Raw genomic sequence first — 19,008 nt, forward strand, 5'->3', positions numbered from 1 at the left:
TTCTTTTGCTAGATTTGAATATTTTTATGATTTTTCTGGGTGTTTTTCAAGTTAAAAATCAAGGCTTGAGGGTTAAGTATTGAGTTTGAACTTCAGATTTAGGATTTTGAGAGAGTTCTTGGGAGCTTTTGACCTATTTTCCTAGGATTTCTGAAAACTTACGATATTTGATGGTAGAGTTGACTCTTTAGAGATATTTTTGATAAGATTTGAGTTAGATTATGTCTTTTTTTAGAAGGAGTCCATCTCTAACTTATCTTCAAGTGATTTTAGATATGATTTTAAGTGGTTTTTAGTTGGATTCAATTTAATTGACTTACAAAGAATTAAATCTTTTAGTTTTTGGAAAACTCCTATGAAAGGTTCTTTATTTAATTATTTAAAATTCTTTGAGACCCTCTGTGAAAGATTTTTTTTAATTAAATATTGGATGGGCCCCACTTGAATAAATGGGTGTCACTTGAAATTGGGGTAATGGGCTTAATTAATTTCATTTATTTGTTAAATTTTTTAAATTTGATTTATTAAGATTTCACTTTACATTTATTAAGATTATTATTTTCAAACTTTTGAATTTTAGAGTTAGAAAATTATCATTTTGCTTTCAAAGAGGGTTTTGCGTTGAGAGGTTATTTTTGGATGCTTTGGGATGTTTCGTAATAGATTTTTCACAGTAAATTTAGTAAAAATATCAGCTTGTGCCATTTACTGATAAATAAAAATCTTTAGAATATACGTCCATCATCGAGAATCGCCATAATCGAATTCATGAGTTGATCAATCAGGTGAGTGCAAATATGTGGTGTCTACACCAACAAAGTCGCAAATTCAATGAAGAAAAGAATGAAGTCTGTTTCGATTAAAGCTTGATGAAGAAGAACAAAACCATTTTTTGAATCTTAGGGTTCAATTCAACTGCAACTCTAAAAATGATTTTAATTCAAACTTACGATTTTCATCTAGGGTTTCTAGCAAAGAAAGAAGAGGATACAAGAAGACTTCGTTTAACGATTTTTTTTTCTTTTTTTTTTAATTAATTAATTAATTAATCAACAATAATTGACGTGGCTGCTCACTCATTAAATAACTGACGTGAATAGCAGTGCCACGTCAGAAATGTGGGAATCGGGTTACTATCCATTTGCACGTCATGAGGTGGTATGTCAGATTCCAGTTTGAGGTCACTTCAGCATTATTCCCGTAAGTATGATTGCCACGTGGCATATAATTACCCCCACATCGCATCGCACTCGCACGTCAGGCACGAGTACTCGGTCGTATTCCTTGGCGGTTAAGGTTCAAGAATTCCCTCTCACCTTTTCTCTCTCCCTCCCAAATTGATGGTCTAAAAAACCCTAATGTCCCACGCAACGCTCATTCAGATTTCTTCTCCAATTTGTTCTCCGGATTTTTTTCGATTTGTCACAGTTCGAATTTACCAGGTAAGAGAAACGAAACACCATCAACTATTAGGGTTCTGAATTCTTCCTAGAGAGAATTTCAATTGATTATTTGCTCATGACTTTAGGAAATTTGTTTGGTTGGTTCTGAATTTTAATCAACAATGTTCACTTTTTTAGTCAATTGAATTGATTCTACTAATTTATATTTTCTTGAATCAATTTTGACATTGGTGATTATATATTTCCATGGATTGTTTTCCTAGTTTGAAATAAAAATTCCATTTGTTAGACGGTTTGATTTGAAATCTACTAGGTGGCACGGGTTTTCCATTCTTATTGGATGAGTTTGAGCAAATTTCATGAATTGAATTTTAGAATTTGATTATTTCATGTTATTACTCTGTGAAGCTTCATTAATTTTTTGTGGCATTTACTCTGTAAAGCTATATTCATGATCTCTATCTTGAAATCATGATCTCTATCTCCATTCCTTTTGAGGAAAACAAATTGTCATCCAATTAACTGTGTGGAACTTAGGAGAGCGTTCCTTATAATTCCACTAGAAATCTTGGCAAAAATTATTTAATCTCAATTTCACTACATAGGGATATTAGTCTGATTAATCTTAATAAAATTAATTTTTTCTGTCTTTGGATTGAAGCTTCAACTTTTTTGTTGCTAACACCGCCCTACTCTTTCAATGACCGGATTCCATGTAGTTTGCTCTTGTACATCGTCCAAAGTGGAAAACCAACGTATTTTTTTGATGACTGTAAAAAAACCAATGTAGGTTGTTTAAAGGAGCCCCACTTCAAATTCAGTGGGCAATGCAAGACATACCATATCAAGTACTGACTTGGCCTTGCCTCTATAGCTTTTAGCATGATTAATGAATAACCTTGAAATAACTTCATATTTGTATAACACGGCTTTAAGAAATTTTATTTCATTTAGTGAGTCATTCAAGTATGGGAAAACATCATCGTTGAGTTGAATATGAACTACATTAGGCCATTAACATTGGTCACAAAATCCAACAAATTCCCATTTTCCATACCCCTTGAAATCAGTGTGTCGAAAGCCTCAACCACCAAAGCGAAGAGGAACCAGGGCACAAGATCACCATGCCAATACCACTTTAACTTTTGTAAAGACAATCATGCCTTCCTTCAACTATCTCATTTTTTATTTCTGCCTTCAGCTTAGTTCTTCCATCAATGGTGATTTTTGGAATTGTATTTTCAGATTATGCCTACTCTATATTTCCTTCACTAAGTGGTCTCCACTTTCTTCTTTTCTGTCAATACAACTGATTGTTTCCAACAACCACTATTTTCTTGAATTGACCTTCCAAAAACTTCCTTGCCAAATGTTAAGCTTCTCATTTAGGGTTTTGTGCTTACACCAGAACTAGTATCTGTGCCTTCCAACGTAAGAGTAAGAGTTCCACCATTTTCTTATTAACTCTTTAAATTTTGAATGGAGGAACAACTCAAAGCAGAATGAGGTAAGTCAATTGACCATTTGTCCCTCCTTAGAACAATAGGAGTATGGTTCAAGATTGGCCTAGAAATTGGCATATAGAACACCAAGTTGAAGTGTTTTTCCGATGAGCTTGAGATCACAACTTTGTTTTATTTGGATAGACTATTAGATGCTCCTAGGGAAAGAACTATTTCAAGAGGAATATCCTACAAAAATTGCTATTAATGTACCATCCAAAATCTGTCATGTTCTTTGTTGTTCTTGAGCCCCTTTTTAATGAAGAAAATATTATTCCATTAATGTCCCCTCCAAACACCACGATTGTCTCCAAAAGTGAGCCATATTATTTATTTCCTCCCAAAACTGAACCTGATCTCTCACTGATTGACCATAGATCCCGGAGAAGACCTAAGAGAAATAGTTAACCACATAATTGCACAAAATGGACTTTGAGAAGGCCTCCACTAGAGGACCATAATTCTCTTAGCAGTCCTATAGTACTTCTTTTGTAAGGGTGATAGTGAAGAGACAATTGAGAAAAAGAAGACTATATTTCTTATAGATGCGGTGGCGTGTTTGTGCCCACGTCCTAGCTTTAAGCCCCCTTGAACCCAACTTCACCTTGCTAACCACTCTTAACTCTTTACCTAACAAAAAAAAAAAAAGAAAAAAAGAAAAAAAGAAGATCATTAGGTAAGTGTACTCTTGCTATTGGGAGAAGTACAGATAACATATGCTAGTTTGGCTAACATCTGGATTGTTTTGGTTTGGTTTTTTTTTTCTTTTGTATAGGATTTCCGAAAGTGGGATTTTTTTACTATTTTTTTTTCTGCATTATTAAACCTTAAAGATAAACTATTCCCAGCATAACATAGATTTTGGAGACACTCTTATCATTAGTAACTTTCCTGTCAACATGAAATTCATCACCTCCAGGTAATCTGCCAACTCCGACTCCAACAACTACTTCTAAGAAATAGTTTGTATACAAGTTAGACACTGGAAGAGAGAGGAGGAAAAACACATGAGGTTAATATTTTGTTAGTTTCCCGCCTGCATCTTCCATAATTATTTGTTACCTTGTTTGTTGATGGATGCTGTTTTTCAGTGTTGGTACTTGACTTCTGATTTGTATCTGTTCTGTACTTAATCGTGTTGTTCATATTTGCTTTTTTTAGAATTTGATTTCAAACCATGGAGACTGGAGACTCTAAAACTGGAGAATCAAGCACACCTTTATTGGTAAGGATTCTGCAAGTTAATTGTGGTGTATATGCTTTGTCTTTCTAAATTTTGTACCAAAAGGACTCAAATGCGTTTACAAATAAAGGAAATATTGCTATGTGAACACTTCTCATGTTATGCACTTTAAACATAGCATACCACGTTGATAGGTAAAGAGTTAGTTGTTAGCAAGGTGAAGTTCGATTAAAGGTGGCTTGAATCTAGGAATTGGGAACAACACTCCACACATCTTACCAACTTAGCTAAGTTGGCACTTCACCTGCATCCAATTTATTAGTGGCTCATTTTATCTGTTAACAATCAAATTCCTGATCCATTAGCGGATCAGGTCCAGTTTGAAAGCATCTATTGGTTCCGTTCTTGTTATAATTATGGATTTACCCCCCAACTTAAAACATACTCTTTGATCTCAGCTAAAATGTGCTTTTAGCTCATGTAGTTTGTAGAGGACTGACATAACATGGGGGGGGGGGGGGCAGAGATATGGTTTTTATACAATTTAAATGAATTGAAAGTCCCTTGTGAAGAAGAAGGAAAAAAACTGACCTAATAGCTGAAGAAATATAAGGAAATTTACGAGGATATTGATATTTTTATGTTCTAAGCTAGACAAATATAGCTCTCAAGTGTACAACAAAAAAAATGTGATAGTGCATGTGGACAATTACTGCCATTACAGATAAAACCCTCGCAACATAATTAATCAACTGGGAAGGAGAGACAGGGTGTCATGTCTTAACAGTTTGGTTTATGGATTTGTGTTTCTACTCATTTTTTTTACTGTATTTAAATATCTTACATTTTAGTTGTCTGCTCATCTTTGCTTATGGTAAAATACATTGAGGCAACAATTATTCCTTTTTTCTTTTAAAATCTGATTCACATGGGTTTGATTCACACTCCATGTTCTGAGAAATATTTATCATCCGAAAAGAGGAAAAAACGGAGTCTTTGTATAAAGAAATGCGTTGAGAAATGACAGATGCATAAAATCATATTTATTTTCTTTTATAGATCTGGTGGATCTTTTCACGAGTTCCATAGGCTTCAATTTTTAAGAGTTGCTGTTATGTCAGGTTCATAACGACGGTTTGAGAAATGAGGGGATTATCCCTCAGCTATTTACTTCGGTCCCAGCTCTTAATGATGCTGCTTCTTATCTTTCACAAACAACTTCATACTTGACTAGCTGCTTCTCTGACTTACCTGGTGGGTTTCTTTCTCTTTATAGTATTATTGTCGACCCTTTCCATTGACATGTTGAACTTCCACCACTTTTAACAGTTTAGTGACATGTGGATTTAATATTATAACCTTGAAAGCTTTTTTTTTCACATGTGACCCACATATTGAACGTAATCATACAACCGTTGGTGTTGTATATAAATGTGGTAAAACATGTGCCACTTGTTCAAGAGCCTGCCCACATAAAGGTTGAACCCAGCAATCAATGGATCCTACTAAGGAAATTAAAGAAAAAAACTCCACGGAAACCCGTGATTCGAACCATGTAATCTAAGTTCTTTGGCAGTTCAAGTAACTTTGTTGGTGATTTCTATATTGGCCACATATGGCTAGCACATAGGTTTAGATGTTTTTTTGGTCTCCGTTTCTCTCAACAGAGAAAGGCAGTTTTTCATTGGAGTTGAGACAGAACATTAGGTCAAATATGTTTTTTCTAATGTTTCAGTTTATTGTGGTTCATATTGCTTTATACTTCATACAGGTTTGTCTTGATTTGTCTCAATGGTACAAACCAATACAAATTGAAACATTTAGGAGATAAAAAGGGAATAAAGGCAAGACACAAGCTTTTGTAATGAATTATTCACACGTGTTGTGATTAGCTGTTATTTTCATTTGTCACTTTTGGCTATTTTAGGGAAAAAGCCTGCATCACAGCCCTTCTATAAGCATCTCACATATTTAATTTTTTTTTTTTTTTTTTTTTTGGGAAAAAAGTTCTATAAATACAGAAGAGATTAAAAATATGCAATGAGGAACAAATATATACTTTTCTCCTTGGTAGCCTGGTTTCATTGTTTGGTGTTTGAGCTAGAATCAAGAGTCGCCTTATCTGTTATTGTTTTTAAGTATAGATGGTTTTAGTTAATTTAATCTTAGCTTATTTATGCATCATTCCTAGTTTGTTTGAGTTTGTACCTCTATTTTTTGCTATTATTTAATATTTTGTCTCAATTTTCACTTGACAAACACAAACCTCTGAAATGTTTTTGAATTTGATGTACAACATATCTTTTAAATAGAAATAGTGGATTAAAATACAATGCATTAGATCACATGTCTTACAACATTTAAGATAGCTCCTCAATCTGGTAGTTAAATGCTATGTAAAAAGGACGCAAAACTTGTTTATTGGTGTCCAACAATGGTTCGAGGAGCCTGACAACTCCGTCTTTGAGAATCACAAAACTTCAACACGTCCATACACATGTTCAGACAATATAACTTTTTAGCTATATTCAAGTTAGATTTTAAACAAATAATAACGAAAAAAATATGGGAAAAGTATAAGAAAACATTTCTATTCACCGTAACATTCTAAATGGATTTCTAATATCAAACACGGTTGTTTTCAACAACTGAATAAATTATCAGTGTAGGATTGGCTGCACTTACCCTCATTCAGAAGTCATGTTTGATAGAATTTCATTAAAACGAAGGGTGATGCCACAAATTTTTTGTTAAGATGTGTGTTGGGCTACGCCTGCTATTGGTACATGTCTGACAAGACAAAAAATTTGAATGTGTTATGTCCTTGTTACAAAGGATCATTTTGTGTTTTACAGCAAATTCTTGGGATTCTCACTAGGTTATTCATCTGGGGGGAGTTGGAAGACATTGGAGGATTTTGCGATCTCATATGGTGCATAGGAAAGGATTTTAACCATATCTTCCTATGAGAAGCGAGGAAGTTGTAGGATCACTAGGAGTATTATGAATTTTTCATTAGGAATCTCCAATAGATCTTACGCTTGGAATAGCATCTACACTTGGTCCAACAATCAAGATAACGCTAGATAATTTTTTTTATCAACGGGTCACTCCTTGTATTCCATTTTCCAGTACAGTTTTTCCCAACTAATTTTGCAGTACCAGAAAAAAATGAACTGAACCTTCATACAAATTCTATGTAGATCTCTAACAGTATTGTCCATGTTTTTTGTTGTTCTACCACTGTATTTTATTTTTATTAACTATGTTTTATTGGTTTACATATAGAACCATATCTTTGGTTCTAGATAATATTTCAATACTACTGTGTCTCTTTATTTTATTTCGAAGTTCTGGATGAAAAATTGGATCATTAAAGTTTCAATAATTGGCTCAAGCCATGTTGTCTTTGCAGAGGAACCGGTGACTGGTGATTCTATCTTGAATGCACAGGAATTAGTAACATTTACTTCTGGACAATCTGAAGGATATATTTCTGCTGATTCTCAATCTTCTTCTGGAAGTTGTTTAAGAGTTTCTGATCCTGCTGATACGACCATTGCTGCTCCATCTATACATGATAGACAGATGAGGAGCTTAACAGGAGATTCATCTCGAAGCACAACTATCGTTGAATCAACTCCTAATGTCCTAAATGGATTTTCCATTTTCCAAGGGTACCAATACTTCTACTTCCAGTTCGTGGTGTAATTTTGGATACGAATGAATTTGCATTTCTTGCATGCAGCATATATATCATTTTTCATTGCTAAATTTATTTATTATTTTTATGCTTAATGTTAGCTCATTTAATTCCCGATTGAATGAAAACATTGCTACTTCAACTTGTTTTAGGGTCTCTTACTAAAACAAGGCTTACCTATTATTTCGAATATTGGGACTTTTTCATAAAGATGGCTTCCTTGTTTTCTTCTATCTATTGGACTGGAAAACCACCTGGTGTTGGGTTTCGTGAGTTTTCACAGTGAACACATATCATGTGATTTGACTTCAAAAGGAATATAATAATGGGAGATCGTTCTAGTTGATAACTTAGTGAGTTACATCAGAGTATATTGTTTTTTTTCCCTTGAAGGACGAAATGGGATTATTTTATTTTATTTTTTGATGGGCAAAGCTTAAAATTTTATTAGTAGAAAGAAGAGAAAGGCGACCAAGAAAGACAACAGGGGAGTATGGTTGTGGGACCTGTGAACAAGCAGTCGTTTCTCGTGTCTCAAGTGCACATGAACAAGCAATGGATTGAGCGCACAAGGAAAGAGCAATAGACTGGACCAACCTACAAAAATGAAACGGTCCCTCCATAAGGGTTCGATCATTTTGTTTAGCTTTGGGTTCCTCTTCGAGTTCTACATAGCCAAATGCTTTTGCTTGGGAACCAAATTCTTTCAGATGGTGGCATATTTGCTTGGTTCATAAGAACTTGCTTTAGGAGGATTATAATTGTTTTTCATGCCATGTGCAAAGCAAATAGAGAACATTAACCTCGTTCTTCATGGAAATCTAGCCAAAGCTGTTTGGGTTTTTTCTTTATCTCTTGTAAGATTTGTTGGAGCTCCATCATTTGGGCGCTTTGGAAAGAAAAAAAGACTAAGAGGTTTTTTCTTTTTATTGTAAGAAGATAAGATTTATGGTATCATCATCGACATTGAGGGAGGAGTTGTGCGAGGGAGAAAGTTATGCAAATTATAGTAGTGCTCATGATCACGACTAGGTTTGTTGTAAAAAGGTGCAAAATGGATGATTACGTCTGATACCAGAAATTCTATTACATCCATGAACCCAACCTTTATCATGCCCCCTACCATGAATATTCGGAGAATGGCGAGAGTCAGAAGCCAAAGTGATCCCTCATGAATGGTAGGCTCGAAGATGACATGATTGTACGACGATGCTCATTGTTGAATATTATTCCCTAAACTGATCATAAGGAAGGAGACGGCTACATCACAAGAATTATCGGTATGAAGTTGCTCATACTTAGGTTAGAGTTTCCAAAAAGTAATAAATGTGATGTATTACTACATGTCAATTGATAGTCTTTACTGCCTTGGTTGAAAGTGGCTCATAATGGCTCAAATCCTCCCAATGATGCTCAAGGACTTTAAAGTATGTTATAACCAAACTATCCCCTATTGGAAGTGGGCAATCTCAAAGACCAGCTTATAAATGTGAGCATTGTTCTTGGCAGAGCATAGTCTGAGTTAGAGCTTCCTAAACTCATGAATAGTTTCAGCGAATATACAATTCACAAACTATGGTTGCATAGAATTAAGAAGTTATCTAAGAAGAATGCAATTGTTAGCCTCTCATTTTTCTGACTCAAGAGATTCATTAGGATGCATAAGAGTAGCCCCATTAAGATACCCCAACGTCAATTGGGCCCCCATTACAAATATGGATCAAACGAGACCATTCTAAAAAATTGTCACCATTAAACTTGATGTTAGTTGTACATTGGGCAACATGATTGATGGTTGTACAAAAGGTAAGAGATTGGAGTCCATAATTCAATCACTAGGAGGGAATCCGTAACTCAATCACAAGGATGGAATGGACCAATAAAGCAAGTACATGACAATCCCAATAACAAAGAAGTCCAAAAACAAGGATATCAATCATAGTCACCAAATTTTTGTGACATTGAAAATATCCCGATTAAATCATGAATTTCTTCCTTCACCAATTTAATCATATGATTTAATCACGACTTTTTCAATGAATAACCAACTTAATTCAGAAAAAAACGAAAGATAACCTTGATGCACTAATAAGGGGAGATGACCTTGATGATGATGATGATAGCCATTCTATTGATGAAGCGTTAGAAATTAAGGATGACATTAAATTTGATGATTGATGCAGGATGATGAGGGAAGAAAATAAAATATAGGGGTTTGGGAAATTTGATTTAGGATTGGGTTAAGGATTTGGTAGGATAAGGTGATTTAATTATACGACCTTTTGCAAATATGACCACAATCCCAATGAAAATGGTTAAAGGTTTGTAGGGTAAGGAAATGATTAAGGGTTAAAGATTTGGAATATTAATAAAATAAGGGTTAAAGAAAATGGAAGGATTAAGGGTAAAATAAAATGGGTTTTAAGAAATTAAGATTCAAGAATTAGGAATCAAGAAAATCAAGAACAACAAGGATTAAAAGAAAATTAAGAAAAGATGATTCTTGATGGATGCAAGAATTCAAGAAAGGTGTTTTAAGAATAAAAATTTTTAGAAAATCAAGAACAAGGAACTAAAAGAAAACCAAGAAAAACAAAAGAATAGAAAAGAAAAATAAAGATTAAAAGAAAAGAATGTTATATTGGACTCACTACAAAATAGCCTCACACCACACCCATAGTTGGGAAGATCAAGCTCAAACTTATTTTTTATTCATCATTCTTCATTATAAAAAAAAAAATCTTAATACAATCTATATAAAGAAAATAAATCTAAGAGTCCTAATCAAACTAAAATACCAAACAAATAACCTAATTTTCGTAATTTTCTACCCTAATAAACTTAAATAAAAGACAAACTAAAATTACTAAACTTCCCCTAAATATTATACTAAGACTATGGGCCAATAAAACATCAAAATAAGCCCAAAAAAAATAAAATTAAATTTCTAAAATAGAAATCTAAATAAAAACTAAAATCTATTCTTCAAAATTTGATGTCCCCATCAATGATTTTGACCAGTTGATTAATCCTTTCACAGTCTTTTTATATTTTGAACGATATAAACTTTGATTATGTTGTGGACCTATGGTTACATTTTTGGATGTTATCAATATGGGATTTGGTGATCTGTTATTATAATTTAATGTGAGATTTGATGTTATAATATGAGAACTACACTTAGTAGGAACAATTACACAACACTAACCCAATCCTGATTTTTTTTTTGGATTGTTTGATTTAACCAAAATTTCCCTCGCCAATGTACCCTGAACCCGGCTTGGTGACTACGATATCAATAACCTAGAGATCCGTGAAACCCTCCAAGTCAAAAAAGGAATGGGAAGAGACTAAATCAAACCCAAAATTATTGTTGAAATATAAAAAATGGACCCAAAGATATTGCAACTGATTTCAGCAAAAAATGAATGCATAGTCACACAAAAAAGAGAGGAAAAAACAACCTAACTTCCTTGATTCTTATCTGACTTGAAAATGATCACTCCTTATGGCTTCCTTAGATTAAAAAAAAGGCCCATCTTCTATAGATCTTCACTGATCTCTTTCAATGAGCTTCAGATCTTCAAAAAAAAAAAAAAGAAAAGGGTAAAAACAAGATTCTTTTTCCATGAAATTCTTGTTCCACAAAGCACCATCAATGCATGACCAAAAATTCTAAAAAATAGTGATAAATCATTATAGAGAAAGAGCCCACGAAAAATGGTTTCATCTGCAAAACTGTTCCTGTTAATGTCATGTTGACAGCAGCAGAAATGATCCCCAGTAGGTGCAGGAAGATATGCTTTTGTACCAAATTTGACTTCAGGCCTGTTTTGGGTTTAAAGAAGAAGAAATGAATAGGAAGGAAAAGAAGAAGATGTGGAGAGAAGCCTTGGTAATTTAGAGATGATCCTTTAGTTTTTATGTTAAGGAAAAAAATACAGGATTGTCCTTGAGGGCTCTAAATATTTTCTAATTCTCTAATATAAGGAATAGAATTACTAACAATAAGGACATCCAATAACAACCAATATCATCCAATTATCTAGACATGCCAGTAAAAGCTAGAATTCAGCCACAATTTCTGTGTCTAGCTCTTGTGTCGAATACTCCTAGTTTGAAGAACTCGACTCTGTCAATCTGAGTCACTTATTGTAGTTGTCTAAGCAATGATTTGAGGTACTTGGAGTACTTGTATTCCTCTTCATTATTCTTCCATTTCTTCAACCTCTTCACATATACTAATGTTTCAGAATGAAATTTTAAACCATGCTCTGTTGTTTCTGCTAAGCAACCCATCCTCAGTTTAAGAGAAATTTACCAGTCGGCGTTCTTTCTAAATAGAAGTTGCCAAGCAATAAAATAGAAACCCACAACTTTAACTGTTGATTTTTTAGACAACCAATAGGAGGCACTTAAAGTTGTTCAACAAACACATGAAATGACTTTTAGGACTACCAACAGCACAGACTAACCCATTAATAGTTTCAACTATGTGCGTTGATTAACTGCTATATTGAGCTTTATAATGGACTGGGCCATGGGCTTAAAAAACCTATTTTTATTAGTCATGGGTCTGATCAGGTCCAGCTGGGCTAAATAAAGGAAGGAATTCAGCCTCAATTTTCTGTGTTCAGCTCTGGCATCACTCTATCTTGATAGCCATGCTCTTGTGCATGGTAAAACAACGATAAAAATTTAGGCAACCTCGGGTTATATTCTTTTGATCAGACTAAGCTTCTCTCTTCCATCTTATATGTGGCTAGTTTCCTCTCAGATCTCTCTTATCTTTTAATTCCAAAGGACTTCTAGATTTGTAACTTGCTCCTAATGGAAGAATCAAAGATTAGGTAGGTAACCATGCAATCCCTCAACCCATGTGAATCAGTTTTTTCTTCTTCTCTTAGTGTGTATGTATGCGTGCACGCGCTATTGCTTAGCTGGTCAATGGTGAGGATTCTATTGAGCAAAATGCACCAAACAAAATATGCTATTGAAGGAACCTTGGAGCTCCATTTCTGAATAGGGGAAACCAAATAGGAATTATAAATAACGAAATAGGTGAAGTTTGTTTTTTACATTGCAAATTAAAAGATTCTACAGAGAAATGCCCATATCAATTTGTCAACACAACCCATCTATTTTCAACTGCTGAGGAAATACAAGTATCATTAATGTCTACAAGTAATCTATCCAGAAGATCAAGATCCCAATCATTGATATTTCTTACAAATCCCAAATTCTAAGAGATTGAATTGCTCAAACCAACCATCATATAAAAAATTGGAGTGTTCTTTCGATTTGAAATTGCAAACAAGGAAAGTCACACATGATAATAGGTTTAGAGCTACATCACGAATCCCCCCAAAAACGAATCATGTCGCCTTTTCCCATTTACTGATTTCATCAGCTATCTCCTTATTCGGAGAATTTTACAAATTTTTCAAAAAATTCAGAGAGTTTTTTGACTGTCTGAGACTAGGTTTGAAGCTAGTTTGTTTTTTTAATTATTTTTGTGATAATTATAATTTTATTGCCGAATAATAGAAGAATTTACAAGGCAGTCAAGATGGCCAACCTAAAAGGGAAGAAACACAAAAAGAAAGCAATATAGAAACTACTTGGAGCACACAGATTCCCATTTAAAAACAAATTCTTCAAAAAATAAAACTTAGAACTCAACAAAAAGTTTGCACAAAAAAAAGAAGAAAAGAAACAATAATCCAAGGCTCAACAATTTGATATCTTGGTATGAGGCTTCTACTCCTTGAAAGCATCTCCTGTTCCTCTCTAGCAACAATCCCCAGCAAACTCAAATGGTTCTTCCTCCCAAAGAACGAGGAATGGTCCCAGCTTTGAAAAAAGAGATAAAATCGAGTTTGGAAGCACCCAAGTGAAATCAAAGAGGGGGGTTAAGAAATGTGACCAAAGAACGAAGGTAACATGGCAGCTCAATAAAATGTGGACCACAAACTCACCATTAGCCTCACATAAAAATAAATAGCTTGGCATAAGGAAATCTCTTTTTATGAGTTGGTCAATAGTGGTAATCTATTCGGAGAGGCTAGTTAGAAAAAGAAAGACACTTCCGAGGGAACCTTGATGCCCCAAATGAACAAGGTTTGTATATATTTACATAGTATTTGTCACTACTTCTGTTAATATAGAAATATTGAGTGTCAGATATATGTACTAGAGACACCTTGTTAGATGTAATCACACTTATTGCAATTTATGTTTATGCTTCCTCTAATCTATGTTTATATGTATCACATTTGATATATAGGGTAATGTTTACCATGCCTCAAGATCTAACTCAAAATCATGGGGGCTAGTATTAGATTTTGAGGTGGTGACAGTTGAACTAGACTATTTTAGCAAGCTCAAGGAAATCTTTCAAAAATGCCTTTCCTAAAACTGTATCCACAAAAAAATGAACCTCTCTATTTACTTGACTAAAATTCATACTTCCATACTTAACCTCAATAATTTGTAACCGCAGAGTGTCGGCTTTTTCTCCAAACCTCCAGAACCATTTGCTCACTAAAGATAAATTATTACCTAATTTCTAGCTCACCTTTTCTTCTAAGAACAATTAAGTTTTCCTACCAACTAGGTGGTCTTATTAACATTTTGAATCTTGATCATTTTAAAGAAAATCTCTACACAACTTCTCAGTTTCTTGGGCCACAAATATATAGTGTGAAAATAAAAACTAGATAGCAATGCCCGACATGGAACTCATAATCAACACCACCTTTCCTCCTTTCGAGAGATATTGGCTTTTCCACAATGCTAATCTCTTATTCAATCCTTACAATGCCTAGTACCAAATAAACTTTGAAAGAAACAAGGCCCCAAGGGGTAAGCCAAGGTAAGATGAAGGGAAATACCCATCATCACATACCAAGAAATTCGTTATGGCCCAAATATCATGGACGCCGGATATTTTTCTTTCTTTTTGCCAACTTTATATTTGAACCCAGGACCGTCTCAAAGCCACAAAGGAAGCCACTCCATTACTACTGGCAAGCTTTACTTCGCCAAATAGGAATGTGTGAACAACTTCAATTTCTTTCACATTGGATAGACTCAACTTTGACTTTTTATTTATTTATTTATAAAGAAAGATATAGTTTCATTTTCTTGTAGAATTACTTGGTGAATATTTTTACCCTCTTAGAGCACAAGCGCTTTATAGTTCTTGCTATTAGAGTCAAATCTATACTTGGTAGTCGACGCCTTTGAGATTCCAATATCAAATTTTGTTGCCTTTGATGGAAGTGATGTACCCTTATTTGTCATTACTCTCGATAACAGAGAAAGTTTCTGATGTTATTGCATGGGTCATGTAAAATGAAATAATGAATTATCATGGCTCCTACATATTAGCATTTCACACAAGACAAACAAAACTATGCATGAAACTTTTCTATTGACAAGGTATTAAATTTTGATTTCAATATCTATTTCGATCAATATAGAAATGGATTGTAGAAAATTTTCAACCAGTGTGGAAATTAGCATAATTTTCATGGAAATGATGGAAATATTATAAAATGAAAATGTTATTGAAGTTCTCATTAAAATTTTAAGAAATGATGTAGATATGAAAATGCACTTAGATGTCATCAGACTAGATAAAAAGGATTAGTAGCGTTCCATTGCACAACATAAGCATTTGAGATTCCAACAACAAAATACAAATAGATTTTACATGGAAAAGGAGAATTGTGTCATATTAACCGCAAACACCTTAATGTATTATTAAATGTATATGAATAATAATCATTTATTCATACATGAAGGAATATGAATTAACTACATGAATGCATATTATGTGTATTTTACAAATCCAAACTACATCCAATTTATATTTTTATTATTTTATTAATATATTTTGAATAACTTTTTTCCAAATAAATTATTTTGGTCGCCTTTCATTATTTATCAAAATCTTGCATTTTTCATTTCTGATATTTGATTATTTTGGTCAAAATATACTGTTCATCAAAATATTTTTTTTTTTCTGTAATGAATAGTGATTTTTCCACTGTAATATATAAAATGATGGTGGTAGTGAAGGGGAAAAGAATATGAAGTCCTCATTTGTGTCTTTGTAGATAAATATGCTTCCATGATGCCTAGGAACTGTACAGTGGCATTGAATCCTACTAGTGGAAGTCTGGATAGCTTGATTTGATATGTTATACATAGATCTGTAGCAATATTATATAATTTGGTATTAATAGATTCTACTGTATGTAAATGTTGCCTATAAAATGTTTGAGGCTTTTGATGATGATGATTTTCTACAAAATTCCATGTGCTGTTGTTGACAAAAAGAAAAAAAAAAGAGAGAAAAATGTCATGTGCTTACACACTTTAAACATACATGCTGTAGTGGTTAGAGCTTCTTTTAAGTAGGGTTTAGGTTTATTCACATGTTTATTTTCAGCCTTATTTCTCGGGCCCGGAGGACGGTTCGTGGATCCGTAGACGATATAGGATGGCTACAACGTGCTTCAGGAATGCCAACGGTTGAAGACGGAACAGAAAGATTCATGGAATTGCTTGACAACATTAGGCAGGCATTCACACTACGTTATTCTGAAATAAAATTACATGAATCAGTCTGCTTAATATGGTTATGCAATTTTTTTCTTCTACCCTCTTGACCTCAGTTACTTCTTTGTCTATCAGACATGGTGTACACAAGTTGCCAAACTCGGTGGTTTACTTATTGGTTCCAGGTAATGGTGAAAATAAAAAACTCAAGTCATGGAAGAGAGTGTGCACCCTTTCTATTTGCCTCACTAATGAGATCTCCTTGAGAAAAATGACAAAAAAAAAAAAAAAAAAAATTGAGGAGATTGGATGAATTTAAAATTCTTGTTCTATAGATTGTGAATTCAAACTTTTGGTCTAACAGTTCAAAAGAATCCAATAGATTGGATGGTTAGGGTCATCTGATTGGATCACTTTCTGGCCCTAGAGATCTGATTTATGGTGCAAGTTAGGATTCCACCACCTCTGGATTTGGTATGACAGAGGCACGAAGGCTGGAATTTCTCATCCTAACCTGACTTGAGTTTTTTCATTCCTTAAATGATAATGTTTAAGAACTTGCTCTACTTTGATCACATATTACATGCTTATAGAGGCCCCATTGTTTTTGGATTTGGCAGGTCTTTTCAGCAACCATGGGCCACTCTATTTTGTTAATACAAAAATGCGTTTCTCAAAGATGGGTCTAGCTTGCCATATTGCCAAAATACACAGTGAGGTAATTATTTTGTTTATTTTTGTAAGTTTCTGCTTCTGCATGTTGTTTATCTTCTCATCTTCATCGGCAAGCAAAAAAATAAATAAGAAGAAAAAAAATAAAAAAATTCTCATCTTTGTCAAAGCCTTTCCCAATTTCGGGTCAACCGTTTGAAGCTTGTTCCTCGATAAGCAAAATTGTTTATTTTATGCTGCACAATATTGAATTTTCAGGCTTCAGTTGAGAAAAATGCCAAGGAAATAAAGGAGTACATCGAGGAAATTTATTGGGGCTCCAAGAAACGTGTCTTGCTTCTTGGACATAGCAAAGGAGGAGTAGATGCAGCAGCTGCATTGTCCATATATTGGTCTGATTTGAAAGATAAGGTTGCTGGTTTGGCACTAGCACAGAGCCCATATGGAGGTAGCCCAATTGTTTCTGATATCTTGCGAGAAGGGCAACTTGGTGATTATGTTCAATTACGGAAACTCACAGAGATCCTGATTTGTAAAGTGATTAAGGTATCTGTTTCTGTTTATGGTTATGTTTGTTCTCTTCTGATCGAGATTATGAATTTATTAATATTGTTGTCAATCTTGAATTTATCTGATGTGATGGTTTGCCACTCCTGTTATTTGTTCTATCTTCTTTCTGTTTCCTCTAGATTGTCTAGGTATAATGGTTATGCAGCTTTATTTTCTCTACAAATTTGATTTGTTTCGGTGTTTCTAGTAAGGTGAGACTTCATGTATATTGTTGATGAATGTTATTGCAATTCAGAAAAAGTAACTGTAAACACTTTTAAGCTGAAGAATGTTAAAAAGCCAAGAACTATTTTGTGTAAGGACAAGAAATAAAATTGAGTCAAGACAATCTATATGACCTGGATACTTAATTTGGCTCCCTATCTGTGTTAGACTCTCACTTCAATCCTTGCAACAAAGATACAGAACTTTCAAGAACTTTTTCTACTTATCGATACAAACACACAGGTGGAGACTTTCCAATTTACATCCTAGAGTGGTTCCTTGAGAATATAATCATTCTAAATGGGAAGGAGATTGTGCATGCCACAATTGGAGGATCAAGGGGGGGTCTTGGTGACGGTGCATTTCTTAATCTGGCTCAATAGGACGAGATCAATGGAAGAAAAAAAAGAAAGAAAGAAATGGAAGAGGGTCAAATGGCTTAATAATGGGATTCCTAACTCACAGGGAACCTATAAATCTCCAACGCAAGTGAGGATGATCCTATGATCTCACACTTGCAGTTTACAAAACTCACAATCTTCTTTGTCAGCAATTCCCGAAGCCAAATGAGATTCGTGAGTGTTCTACTATGCTTTCAAGCAGAGTTTGGTTTACATATAAACCTTCCAAAACCAATGTCTTCGGATTGGTGGTAGTGGCTTACTTTAGTTAGCTGATTGTTTGGCATGCATATTGTAAGTGATTATAGAAGTTTAAAGATTTATTTGCCATGAAAATGTTGATGGCTTCAACTATTCAAGGACAACTTACTCGATTGAGATAGGTGTCTCAGTATCAGACATTTCTAGGACATGAATGGCTTTCTTTGATAAATGGTTATTGGGGGTTGGAAGAAAAGGTAGTTAGTGTAAAAAAAGATTACTAGTTTATTCAGATGCAAGAATAATGGATCGAATGGGAACATTCTATCATCTTCTCGAGGATGGGAGTGTGGGAATTAACATCCAGGAATTACAAATGATTAAATTCATTCCAACTGGTGAGCTTTGGGAAGATTTTTGGCTTGTAAACATAAGAATATTTTTGCTTTGATGGGATTTTTGGGTTGCCATTTCGACATCTTGTCCACATTGAAACTTAATCCTTTTTTTCTTTTCTTTTGATAAGTGAATTTTTTTATTAATAACCAAAAGAAAGCACGAGGAGAGGCCAAGATAGCCACTCAACAAGAAAACCACACAA

At 34.0% G+C, this 19,008-nt stretch overlaps 1 protein-coding gene across 2 annotated transcripts in view; it reads left to right on the forward strand.

The window, feature by feature from the left end:
• Positions 1-1,244: 1,244 nt before the first annotated feature.
• Positions 1,245-19,008, forward strand: part of LOC147391253 (alpha/beta-Hydrolases superfamily protein) — a 32,192-nt gene continuing 14,428 nt past the window's right edge. The window contains exons 1-9 of one of the 2 annotated variants that reach the window (XM_086417417.1): positions 1,245-1,442; positions 3,825-3,917; positions 4,067-4,130; positions 5,210-5,342; positions 7,504-7,765; positions 16,250-16,378; positions 16,495-16,544; positions 16,980-17,077; positions 17,290-17,577. In XM_086417417.1, the coding sequence (XP_086273543.1) occupies positions 4,083-4,130; positions 5,210-5,342; positions 7,504-7,765; positions 16,250-16,378; positions 16,495-16,544; positions 16,980-17,077; positions 17,290-17,577 (1,008 nt within the window). In that variant the 5' untranslated portion in view covers positions 1,245-1,442; positions 3,825-3,917; positions 4,067-4,082. The remainder of the gene's footprint in view (positions 1,443-3,824; positions 3,918-4,066; positions 4,131-5,209; positions 5,343-7,503; positions 7,766-16,249; positions 16,379-16,494; positions 16,545-16,979; positions 17,078-17,289; positions 17,578-19,008) is intronic. The other variant, XM_086417416.1, reaches the window with a different exon arrangement.

This window comes from Akebia trifoliata, chromosome 11 (genome assembly GCF_017979445.1).
Source record: "Akebia trifoliata isolate Shusen 1 chromosome 11, ASM1797944v1, whole genome shotgun sequence".
In the NCBI taxonomy this organism is placed as follows: Eukaryota; Viridiplantae; Streptophyta; class Magnoliopsida; order Ranunculales; family Lardizabalaceae; genus Akebia; species Akebia trifoliata.